The sequence below is a fragment of the Adiantum capillus-veneris genome, chromosome 9, assembly GCF_014529385.1.
Source record: "Adiantum capillus-veneris isolate H3 chromosome 9, ASM1452938v2, whole genome shotgun sequence".
NCBI lineage: Eukaryota > Viridiplantae > Streptophyta > Polypodiopsida > Polypodiales > Pteridaceae > Adiantum > Adiantum capillus-veneris.
In genome coordinates, this window is record NC_140939.1 from 24,415,551 (window position 1) to 24,428,124 (window position 12,574).

General features: G+C 43.8%; 1 protein-coding gene across 2 annotated transcripts; it reads right to left on the minus strand.

Moving 5' to 3' along the window:
* Positions 1 to 1,563: 1,563 nt before the first annotated feature.
* Positions 1,564 to 11,149, minus strand: LOC147450238 (pentatricopeptide repeat-containing protein At4g13650-like). 2 transcript variants are annotated; one of them, XM_086519515.1, is made up of 6 exons: positions 11,016 to 11,149; positions 5,826 to 5,949; positions 5,603 to 5,711; positions 5,214 to 5,283; positions 4,767 to 4,957; positions 1,564 to 4,681 (listed from the first exon to the last, which is right to left on the minus strand). In XM_086519515.1, exons 5-6 carry the CDS (start codon positions 4,813 to 4,815, stop codon positions 1,881 to 1,883), a joined length of 2,850 nt encoding a protein of 949 aa, XP_086375641.1. In that variant the 5' UTR covers positions 4,816 to 4,957; positions 5,214 to 5,283; positions 5,603 to 5,711; positions 5,826 to 5,949; positions 11,016 to 11,149; the 3' UTR covers positions 1,564 to 1,880. The 2 variants fall into 2 exon arrangements, with proteins under 2 accessions (XP_086375641.1, XP_086375642.1); XM_086519516.1 differs by lacking the exons at positions 5,214 to 5,283; positions 5,603 to 5,711; positions 5,826 to 5,949; positions 11,016 to 11,149 and having other exon boundaries at positions 1,564 to 4,649; positions 4,767 to 5,007.
* Between the last annotated feature and the right edge of the window lie 1,425 nt (positions 11,150 to 12,574).

A 12,574-nucleotide genomic window follows, 5' to 3' on the forward strand; every position in this document is an offset into this window, starting at 1 on the left:
CACATTGAATGTGATGTTGCATTGATCGCAGAAGCAAACTTTCCACAATTTGAACCTCTTTTTTTAGCTTTAGTGCATAGATAGCATCAAGTTGCGCCAAAGTTAGCAGCAAGTGTAAAGTTGATGCTTCCTCTTCCCAGTTAGAATTTAATTCAGTTGAGATAGAAAGAGTATTACGGATAATGATGGAGTGTAGAGTCATGATGACTCCAACGTTGAGATAGGAGTGTTTGATTCCACTTGTATGGCGGTCTGCCTTGAAGATGATGCTAATCTGCTTGCAATGTTCACATTCTCTCTTGCTTTGGCATCTTCTATTGCCTTCTTGGCCTCTTCTCACTTCAATCTCATTTGATTGCAGAGGAAGTTGCAAAAGTGCTCGTATCTCCTCAAATTTGGAAGGAAGAAATACCACCCTGTGCAAAGAATACGTCTTCTAGTACCCGAGAGCAACCATGCCTACCTTTTGATTTCTTCCAAGTGTAGTGTGCTTTCACATGACTAAAGGCTCCATACAAAGTATCTCCACAGTACTTGCAAACGACACATTTAGTGCCGAAGGTCCCATATTTCACAATTAAGAATGAATCTACCCATGCACTACATTGATCCGTACTCCTCGGAGGCATGGTGATTAGCAAAATTGGATGAAATTGAGCAATTGGGAAAATTGACCAAAGAGGAGAGATTGGGCGATTTGGGCAAATTTGAAGATTCAAAGATAGAGACAAATTGGGCAAAGTGTGAAATTTCTTGTGAAAATCAAAATTGAAATAGTGTGCGCGCGCGAGTGTGTGTGTGTGTGTGTGACAGATAGAGAGAGAGAGAGAGAGAGAGAGAGAGAGAGAGAGAATTGGACACCCTCACAGCACGTGAAAAAACAACGCAATAGTTGTTCGTTAGTTCCCAGTGTTGGATTTGTTGGCATTGCCTTTTGACGAAATGGAGAGTGTATCCCGAGGCAGTTTCAACCCTTCTACAACAAAGCACCCCAAAGGTTTGCTTTATTTTTCTCCTATACTCTCTTCTTCTCTCTCTCCCTCTCTCTCTCTCTCTCTCTCTCTCTCTCACACACACACACACAGTGCCAACGTCTGTCGCAAATCCCATTGTACCCGTCGGGTAAGTTGTAACAGGTTCGCTTGCTGAGGTTTTTTGCAAGTTTCTTTTGCACCCAATGACATCTCCTGAAACCCGTTTGTCAACCTGTTTCTAAACGTTTCACCTATTACAAAATGAGAGGACGAAACAAGTTTTCATGTCACCCTGCAACGATTGGAGCACAGTTTTCATGTTACACTACAACTAGCACTAGGTAAAAGTGTGACATGGCGTAAGATTCTCGTGCCGGGCTACAAACCCCTGTTGCTATCCATGGCTTCAAATCCTGTGTAGCCTACTGCCCTAGCATGGACTCCACCTTAACTCTACATCCACATTGTGCTCTACGCACCTTTCCATATGCAACAAATACGCAATCAAAGCCTGATTTACAGGTTAAATGTGCAAACCAGAGACTCATCGCAGACAGATATTCTAAAATAATAGACTCCCTCAAACTGCTACTCTAATTGGAGGATTTCAATTCAAACGTGATGAATTTCACTCTAATACCAGTTGTAGTGTGTACAAGGAGCTTTCTCAATGGTAGCATTGACATCACTATGGAATTAGGAATGCTACTCTAGATTATACACAAGCTCTTGTTGGTCTTCAAATGTTTCATATTTGATATAGTCACATTTTTCTAAGCTTCTTCTAATGTACATTAGCCATTGCCAATCTACAAGTCAGCCTCGGCTATTTTTGAGCTTCCACAAGAATTTAGTCATGCATGCTTTTTTCATCCAATGCGTACAATCCCACCTGCTCCTTTTTCCTTAGTAGGAGCTATATAAAATGTTACACATTGAAACAAAGACTGCACCATCTCTTTCATCCATCTGTGCTGCATGCTCAAATGCCCATCGTGCGAGGTGCACATCTCCCCTCTTCTGACACGCAGCAAGCACACTATGCCATATAGAAGGGTCGGCCAAGATTGGTATCTCCTTCATCATTGCTAATGCATAGTCCAAGCATCCTGCACGGCCCACAAGATCAACAATGCAGGCGCAGTGCTCTGACGTTGGCATGATACCGAAGCTTGCACTAATTGTCTCAAAATATACTTGGCCCTTATCCAATAAACCTGTATTACTGCATGAGTTCAGCATCAGCGTAAATGTAACAGCATCTGGCTTTTTGCCACCTCCCAATAATTTGGTGTAGCTTTTCAAGGCAAGTTCATCATTTCCAAGCAGAACATATCCTGCAATAAGAGTGTTCCAAGTGACTAGATCTTGCACGGGCAAACTGTCGAAAACTAGTTTTGCTTCTGCAATCATTCCAAAATTAGCATACATGTCTACCAGTGCGGTGCCGATGAATATATTTTCTTCTAGCAACCCTTGTTTCATAATTTCAGAATGCAGCCTATGGCCCTTACTTGCAGCTCCAATACTGCCACAGGCTTTCAAGGTGCTGAGGAAGGTGATTGCGTTTCGATAGAAGCCCTCCAGTTCCATTTGTCCTAAGCAACCTAAAGCCTCCTCACCACGACTCTGTGCATAACCAGAGATAAGTGCACTCCAAGAGAAAACATCCCAAACAGTGAGCCTCTCAAACACTTCTTGCGCTTCATCCAGCATTCCACATTTCCCGTACATATCCACTAAAGCAGCACCAACAACCGTGTCCTCCTCCAAGCATCCAACTGTTATGACCTCCGCATGAATATCTTGTCCTTGACGTGCAGCATTGATGGTCCCACAAGCTTTCAGAATGGACGCAAAGGTGACAGCATTCGGTGAAAATCCCTCACCCTTCATTTCTTGAAAACAGGTTAAAGCCTTCTTACCATGCCCATGTTGGGCATACCCAGAGACAAGTGCACTCCATGAGACGACATCTGGTTCGAGAAGACCGTCAAACACATCTTCTGCATCTATAAGCAGCCCACATTTGGCATACATATCTACCAAAGCACTGGAAATTGCAGTATCTACGTTAAAAAGGCCCCTTTTGACAATCTCAGCATGTATTTCTTGGCCCTTTTCTAGTGCTGACAAGCCACTACAAGCTTTGAGGATGCAAGCAAAAGTCACTTCATCTGGAAGGAAGCCTTCTAGTTGCATTTGCTTTAAACAATTTAACACTTCCTCGCCAAGGCCATGTTGAGCATGTATTGCGATCAATGCAGTCCAGGAGGTCACGCTCCGCACTGGCAACTCATCAAACACTTCTTGTGTCTCAACAAGCATGCCGCAGTCAGCATACATATGTAGCAGTGCAATGCCGGTAATCACATTCTCATCTGGCAGATCAGTTATAACAATCTCTAAATGCATTTCCTGACCCCTGTATGTGTCTCCAACACTACCGCACGCTTTCAAAATGCAAGCAAACAATACTATGTCCGGAGAGATCCCTTCCTGCTTCATTTGCTCAAAACAGCTGAAAGCGGTCTCCACAAGCTTCTGTTGTACATATCCTTCGATTAATGCAGTCCACACAACAACATCCTTCCCTGAAAGGCCATCAAAGACTTCGTGTGCATCGGCAAGCATACCAGAATTGGCATAAATGCGTACCAATGCAGTGCCAACGACCATATTTCCTTCCTCTAGTCCATCACTAATGAGCTCACCATGTACTTTTTGGCCCATTGCTACATTTCCTATGCTAGCACATGCTTTCAATATGCAGACAAATGTGAATACATCTGGTTGAAATCCTTGGGCCTTCATGCATTCAAAAGAATTTAATGCCTCCTCAACATACCCATTTTGGGCATATCCAAGAATAAGGACATTCCACGAGACTAAGTCATGAGCTGGAAGGTCATCAAACACAGCTTGTGCATTTCCAAGGAGTCCACACTTAGCATACATGTCCATTAGCGCATTGGCAACTACAACATTTCTCTCCAACAACCCGTCTCTGAGAACCTGAGCATGAATTTCACTGCCCATGTCAACCTCTTGTACACTGCCACAAGCTTTTAATATACAAGTAAAAGTGACTGCATCTGGGGGAAAACCCTCTTGTCGCATTTGTTCAAAAGAGGAAAGAGCTTTGTCACTGTATCCTAGCTGGGTATATCCTGTGATCAGCGTGTTCCATGAAACCACACTCCGCACTAGAAGCTTGTTAAAAACTTCCTGAGCTTTCCTGATCTCCCCGCATTTAGCATACATATTAAGTAGTGCACTACCGACAAAAACATTATCCTCGAGAAACCCCGTTTCCACAATCTCAGTATGTAGCTTGCTTCCTCTAAGGAGATCCTTCTGCCTGGCACAATCACCCAGTGATGCAACCATGGCAAGGGGCTCTTGAGAAGAAGCCTTACAATCATCATTATCATCCTCCTCCTTCTCGTCTTCCACTGATTGGCAGTAGGTTTGTGCTCCTGCTTCCCTCATTTGTGTCTTTCTCTGCTCCACACAAAAAGCTTCGGCATTGGTAAATGTTTTCTTTTGCACACATTTTCCATCTTCTGAATCAGCGAACAGCAGTCTTCGGCCACTTACATCCTCATCTAGGTTGCACCGATCATCAAACCAGAGGAGATAACCAGCATGCAATTGTGGAAACACTGGGCTGCTCTGTGAGGCAAGAAAGGGCAAACTCTTACTATCTGTGGAAACCAGAAAGGGTCCTTTATTCAACTGGTGAGTTCAAGCACCCTTGCTAGTAGAGAAGAAAATAGAGACAAGGCTTACCTAAGTCAAGACCAACCGCAAGAGGCGGTTTCTGAAGCAAACCTTCCATAGATACATGAGAAGCGTAACAGGGATTTCGCCTGTCGCACACTTTCCATGGCACGTCAAAGCCTACATAGAGCGCTGGCGAATGCCGCTTTACAGAGCCAACAACACCACTTCTTCTGCATTTGAAGGTACACGTTGAAGGTCTGCTAGCTCGCCAGGCCACGAACAGAGAGAGATTATGATTTCTTCAATCTCATAATCGTTTTTCACTAAGAAAAGGGTTTCTTAAACCAAACTCATCATGCTTTTTTTTTTTTTTGGCAATACTTACTCATTTGAATGAGTTGAAATAAAATTAAGAAAAGAAAAACCAATACATCTTCCATGCTTACAACTAGTATGCCTTGATTGATTTGTTGTGAAAATGGTGTGAATTAAACGAGAGGAGCAATGTTGTACCTTTCACCTCCTATTGTCTCTTATTCAAAAATCTCCATAGCATCTCTCCTCGAAGCTTTCGCCAAAAACTCTATGACCTCGCATCACAAATGAGATTTTGCAGTAAAAGATGTGTGGATATAAAAATTTGCACATTATAATTAGAACAGAGAGAGATGCATTTCGTGCATTTACGATGCTTGTGTCCATAAAAAAAAGAAAAAACCATACATATATATGGTGTGGAGTTGGCACCATTCTCCACATTTATAATAATACCGTAGGGAACGTGTCCTTCCCCCGCCACTTTTATTTCCTTCAGTGTTGAAGGGAGACTTATGATTCTCCTCTAGTGTTGGAGAGACTTTCTTATTGTGAAAATACTAGCTTTATGAGGAAGCAGTCATTACCGATGTTTTATGAAGACATGTATCATTCCACTTTGCCATGCCGTTGTGTATTGACCATATGTCCTTTTGTTGGGCATGACAAAAATTCTTCAACCCTTGTCACCTTCATCTACAATATTTTGAATGAAAATGAGGTAAATTCATTGCTTTAATGTATACATGATGCAATCTAAGTACTTTTGGGATCACATAAAAGAAATAAAAATACAGAATATAAGTCTACCTTTATTATTGGTCGTGTGGATCAACGCACAATCTTGGATGGATCTGCTTCTAAGCCTTCCTTACATTGTTCCGCCACCTTCTCAATAGTATATGTTCTACCATCGGCATCCATATGGCGATTTCTGCAAACATGTTGATTGTCGCATTCACTTTTTCTATCACGCCTACCATTACCTGTGCTACTTCTTATGTACTTGGTTTCAAGGTATGTTTAATGGGTATGTTAAATCTGCCTTATTTTCTGTCCGTATGCTCACACACACACACACACACACACACACACACACACACACACATACAAAGTCGTAGTCTTTGGGACACCCCATCGGGCATACATATCGATCAAAACACGACCAAGCATGACATCTTTCTCCAGGAGCCCTTGCTTTGCATCTGCTAAAAATAGCCTAGAGCTTTCTATTACTACCCTTTTGGAGAAAATCCCACAATTAAGAGAGAGGCCATCGCTTTGCATATGTTGCACACGAACTAGATCTTTCCAACCCTGTCCTTGTGGGGCAAAATCCTACAATCAGTGCGTTCTAAGAGGCCACACTCCAGACAGGAAGCTTTTTGAGAAGTTTTGGTGTTGTTTGAAGTGCACCACATTTACCAAACATGTCAACCAAGGCATTGTCAAGCATGAAATCTTTTTCAACAACCCCTGACTAACAATATCAGTGTGAATTTTTATGCCCATATCAAAATCTTGCATAGAGCATTCCAAGAGACGACGTTTCGGACAAGAAGCTCATTAAGCACTAGCTTTTTATCCTGCTCCTGTTGTGCATATCCCACAATCAGTGCACGCCATTCCAAACAGTAAGCTCCTCAAGCACTTTTTGTGCTTCCTGAAGTGCACCACATTTGGCACACATATCGACCAACGCAATGCCGTACGATATTTCTTTTCAAGAGAATCTTGCATAGAGCCACGTGCCTTCAAGATGCACGCTTGTGTGATTGCATTAGGAGAGGTCCTTTCTTTGCATCCACTAAAAACAACCTAGAGCATTTTGGCCTTGCTGCTGTTGTGCGTGCGATTGCATCAGAAGAGGGATGGCTTTGCATCCACTGAAAACAGCCTAGAGCTTGATGCACGTGTGGGTGATGGGTGATAGTGTTTGCTCGCTTCCCATCTGCTGAAAACAGTCCAAAGCTCGTCAAGGACTTGGTGCGCTCAAACATGTCCACCACGCTTGACATACATACAGACTAACGTGTTGGCTAAGTATGTGTTATTTTCAAGTAACCCACTATCGCAAATATCAGCATGTATCATGCCGCCTTGGTACAAACCCTTGTTCTTAGCATAGTCTTTAAGCGAGATCACTTCCTCTTGATGTTTGCTTGTGTAGAGGATATTGCTAAGCCCTGTGAAAATGAAGCGAGTGCTGCATAGAGAGAATTGAGTGTGTGTGTGTGTGTGTGTGCACGCGCGCGGGGGGGAGGGGGGGGGTTGTGTGGAGTGTCTGTGTGCATACAAAGAGTGATGTATGAAGTATATCACAGGAGCATACATGTCAACGAAGGCAGCGCCAAGTACAACATTTCTTTTCTATAGCCCCTAGCTAACAATATCATCGTGAATTCCTTTGCCCATATCAGCATCTTGCCATATGCCTTGAAGATACAAGAGTACGCGATTGCATTTGGATAGATGCCCTCTCTTTGCATAAGCTTCTTGGCCCTACCTTTGTTGAGCATATCTCGCAATCAGTGCATTCCAATAGAGTACATTCCAGTTAGCAAGCACTTTTTGTGCTTTATAAAGTACACCACATTTGGAATACATGTCAACCAAGACAGTGCCAAGCACAAAGTTTTCTGTCAACATCCCCTGAATAACAATATCACTGTGAACTCTTTTGCCCATCTTGCATGATGTGAGATGCCTTCAAGATGCACGTGTAGGTGATTGCAAATTGATATCTCTGCATCTGCTGAAAACAGCCCAAAGCTACCTGGCTCTGCATGCCTTCAAGATGCACGCGTAAGTGATTACATCTGGACAAAGGCCATCACTTGCATTTGTTGAAAACATCCTAGAGATTTTTGTTGGAATGCTTTTGTTGTGGGTATTACGCAATCATTACATTTTCCAAGAGACGTCATTTCAAATAGTAAGCTCCTCAAGGTGCTTTTGAAGTGCACCCCATTTGGCATACATATCGATACATATCGAGCAGTGCCGAGCACAACAGCTTGTCAAGGACTTGTTGCGCTCGGACAAGTAGACCACGCTTGACATACATACTGACTAACATGTTGGCTAAGTATGTGTTATTTTCAAGTAACCCACTATCGCAAATGCGTCCTGCTACCTTGGTAAGCATTCTGGCATGTTGTCTTCGTAAGATTTATAGCCTTGCTCCTGTTGTGCATATCCTGCAATCAATGCATTCCAAGTGACAACGTTCCGGACAGGAAGCTCCTCAAGCACTTTCTGTGATTTTTGAAGTGCACCACATTCGGCATACATATCGATCACACACAGGCAAGGCAATGGAAAGGACGAAGTTTTTTGTTAACAGCCCCTAAATAACAATTGCATTTGTTGAAAATAGCCTGGCAGAGCTACATGGCTCTGCATGCCTTCAAGATGCAGATGTAGGTGATTTCATCTAGACAAAGGCGATCACTTTGCATCTGTTGAAAATAGCCTATAGCTTTTTCGTCCCTGCTCCTGTTGTGGGTATCCCGCAATCAGTGCATTCCAAGAGACGTCATTTCAAACAGTAAGCTCCTCAAAGTGCTACTGAATCCACCACATTTGGCATACATATCAAGCAGTGCCAAGCACAACAGCTCATCAAGGACTTATTACGCTCGGACAAGTAGACCAAGCTTGATATACATACTAATTAATGTGTTGGCTTAGTATGTGTTATTTACTATCGCAAATGTATTTTGCTGCTGCTGCTGCTACCTTGGTAAGATTTCTGGCCCTGCTCCTGGTGTGGATATCCAGCAATCAATGCACTCCACGAGACGACGTTGCGGATAGGAAGATTCTCAAGAACTCTCTGTGCTTTTTGAAGTGTACCACATTTGGCATACATATCAACCACACAAAGGCAAGGCAATGCCAAGCACGAAGTTTTTTGTCAACGACCCCTGAATAACAATATCATCATGAACTACATATCAAGCAGTTTTGAAGCACAACAGCTCGTCAAGGACTTGTTACGCTCGAACAAGTAGACCACGCTTGATATACATACTGCTTGATATACATACTGATTAATGTGCTGGCTAAGTATGTGTTATTTACTATCGCAAATGTATCCTGCTGTTGTTGCATTGGTAAGATTTATGGCCCTGCTCCTGCTGTGCATATCCCGCAATCAATGCACTCCAAGAGAAGACGTTCCGGATAGGAAGCTCCTCAAGAACTTTCTATGCTTTTTGAAGTGCACCACATTTGGCATACATATCGATCACACATAGACAAGGCAGTGCCAAGCACCAAGTTTTTTGTCAACAACCTCTGAATAACAACATCATCGTGAACTCTTTTGCCGACACCAACATCTTGCATGATGCGAGATGCCTTCAAGCTGCATGTGTAGGTGATTGCATTTTCTCTCTTTACCTCCTGCATACCCCGCAATCAATGCACTCCAAGAGAAGATGTTCCGGATAGGAAGCTCCTCAAGCACTTTCTATGCTTTTTGAAGTGCACCACATTTGGCATACATATCGACCACACATAGACAAGGCAGTGCCAAGCACCAAGTTTTTTGTCAACAACCTCTGAATAACAATATCATCGTGAACTCTTTTGCAGACACCACATGCCTTCAAGTTGCACGTGTAGGTGATTGCATTTTCTCTCTTTGCATCTCTGAAAACAACGCAAAGCTACCTGGCCCTCCATGCCTTCAAGATGCACGCATAGGTGATTTCATATGGACAAAGGCCATCACTTTGCATCTGCTGAAAACAGCCTATGAAAACAGCACAGAGCTACCTGGCCCTCCATGTCTTCAAGATGCACGCATAGGTGATTTCATCTGGACAAAGGCCATCACTTTGCATCTGCTGAAAACAGCCTAAAGCTTTTTGTCCCTGCTCCTGTTGTGCCCGAAATCAGTGGATTCCAAGAGACGCCGTTTCCAATGGCGATGGCAGAAGTACCTCGATTGCCTCTCTCTCTCTCTCTCTCTCTCTCTCTCTCTCTCTCTCTCTCTCTCTGTGTGTGTGTGTGCACAGTTCTCTCTCTCCGGCCTCAAGTGAGCTAAAGCACGCAGTCTATCTTTCTCTCGTCTGCAGTGAGCCCAGGAATGTTCTCTCTCTCTCTCTCTCTGGCATGTAGTGAAACAAAAGCGCACAGCTTCTATCCCAACAACAGTTAAGAAGCTCTTCAACCTCAAGTCAGACTTTCTCACCAAAAGAGATGCTTGGGCTGCCACCTTTGAAACTGTAGTCTCCTCAAGAAGCACATGTACTCTCTCTCTCTCTCTCTCTCTCCAACTTGACAGTATCTCGCCTTTGATAGTTTCCTTCTAACAACAGCAAAGCCGAATAGGATGGAGGAAAGAGGACTTGGGGAGTAGCGTACAGCTCGCTCTCTCTCTCTCTCTCTCTCTCTCTCTCTCTCTCTCTCTCTTTTGCAGTGAGCCCAGGAAAGAAGGGAGATGATAGCAGGACGTACACTCGCTACCACAACGTTCCATGCACTACTACGTTGCATGCTCAATAGCAAGGTTCTGTACACTGCCCAAGGCAGACGCTGAGCACTCTTGCCTGGGTGGACTGGCCGCTTGTGGCCATGCAGAGTTCACGCTGGGCTCCTAAGACTTGTGATCCTAAGACTTCTACGCGGCATTCTACACACATCTGGCGCATGCAAGAAGTTGTCAGAAGCGCTGGCTGATATACGCTCATGATTTATCAAGAAATCTGGCTAGCTTCTCTGCAAATCTCGGCATTCGATGCAGTCGCTACATCCAAAAGCAGCGCTGGCCGACAGTAGACAAAATAGTAAGATGCTGAACGAGATCTACCTGCACCTCAAGCAGGATTTTCTCTGCACGAACCAATCAAGGCTTTCTACGAATTCCAAGCTTGACGTCGAGCTTCCATGAGAACTCAAACATGCCGCCTCCCTCAGGCAGACCAATGAACGAATGCTAATTATATCAATAAGAAAAGCACGAGAGTTATCATGGAAAGATAATATTACCCTATGCTCTGCAAGTGCTGCGCCAATACCAAGTGCTGCGTCAATTCTCTGTCTGCGTCAATTGCTCTCTCTCTCTCTCTCTCTCTCTCTCTCTCTCCCCGCTAGACGAGGAGTATAACAACGCTGCTACACTGCTATATATAAGTTGCTACCATGTCGGCTGGCCACTTCGTTTTCGATCTCTTTATGCCATGCTTTGTTCACTCTCCTCTCTCTCTCTCTCTCTCTCTCTCATATTCTCTCATATGTAGCAGCCGAATCGCGTGTGGCCACATGGCATAGCTAACCGTGGCCCTTTCACTAAATCGATCTTAGATAATCAAGGTAACCAGCCATGGAGTTCAAAAAAATTAAAGCACACCATATCCAACTAACATCCAAAGACAAACTCCGCGAGCCTTTACAAGGAGTCCCCCCAACCCGAAAGCAAAAGCCAACAAGACACAGGCCTGTACAGGGAGCCTTTACCCAAGAAAAAAGGAGTAAGCCACAACAAACCTTCAGTTGCCACGGAGGAGCTCCCACCTGCCACATGTAAGCTCTTCCCTCAAAGTAAAGCCACCAATATTAATCGAAGACAGGGCGGGGCCCAAGGTCCCCATCACCAGCCTGGATGGGACATGAAACCAATCATACCAGTAGAAGCGACCAACGAGAAATCACTGAACTAAATGTCCGAATACACCAAGCATCCACATACCTTGAGGCAAAGAGGCTGAAAGTTGCCACTAGACGAGCAGGCTCTGCCCCACTGCCACAATCATCTCCCTTTGGCCCAACTCCCACACAACAGCAGATTCATGTAGTACCAAAGCCGTCGTTGATGCCCCATGCAGGGCCTAGAGAGGCGACCTCTCCACCAGCTCTAAAAAAGAGGGCCTCACACGAAGAGGTCGTAGAAACTAATGTTAGCAATCACTTCATATCAAAGCCAACTCAAAGTGATGATACAGTTGAGTGAAGAGAAATTCCTATATATCAAGAACTCATCATCACTTTGCACTTGGCAAAAATAAATCACCCCACCACATAGTCCTTTTTTTGGCAAGCCATCATTTAGAAAAGGATTGTCTATTTATTGGGACTCTCGATGTGAGAAATGTTATGCCATGTCCCACTACATATTGATTGCCCCACCCCACTTTATTTTTTTTAGAAAATTATATTTTAGAAGGGAGCAAGGAACTCCATGAGGACCCCATATTGAAAGGTAAAGCTTAAGGTGGCATACTTAGTATAGCGTCCAAAGAGAGCAATTGGACAATGCACAAAGGAGAAAACTAATAACAATACTTGATAATGAAAATATCCACAACACTAAGAAGAGTGTACAATGTGTGGCCACTTTAGCAGTAGCATATGGATAGGTGCTAATCTAAAGGGTTGCTAAGCATCTTTTCCAAGGGTCAAGGGACATCTCCCAAAGGCCAAGATTGGCTTCACAAAATGGGGTGACTATGGTGATTGGGAATAGCTTTGGACTCTTATGCAGCTCAACGCGCCATATGTGTTAACCCATCTGCCCTCACATGCTCACAATATTACTAGACTGCTTACTG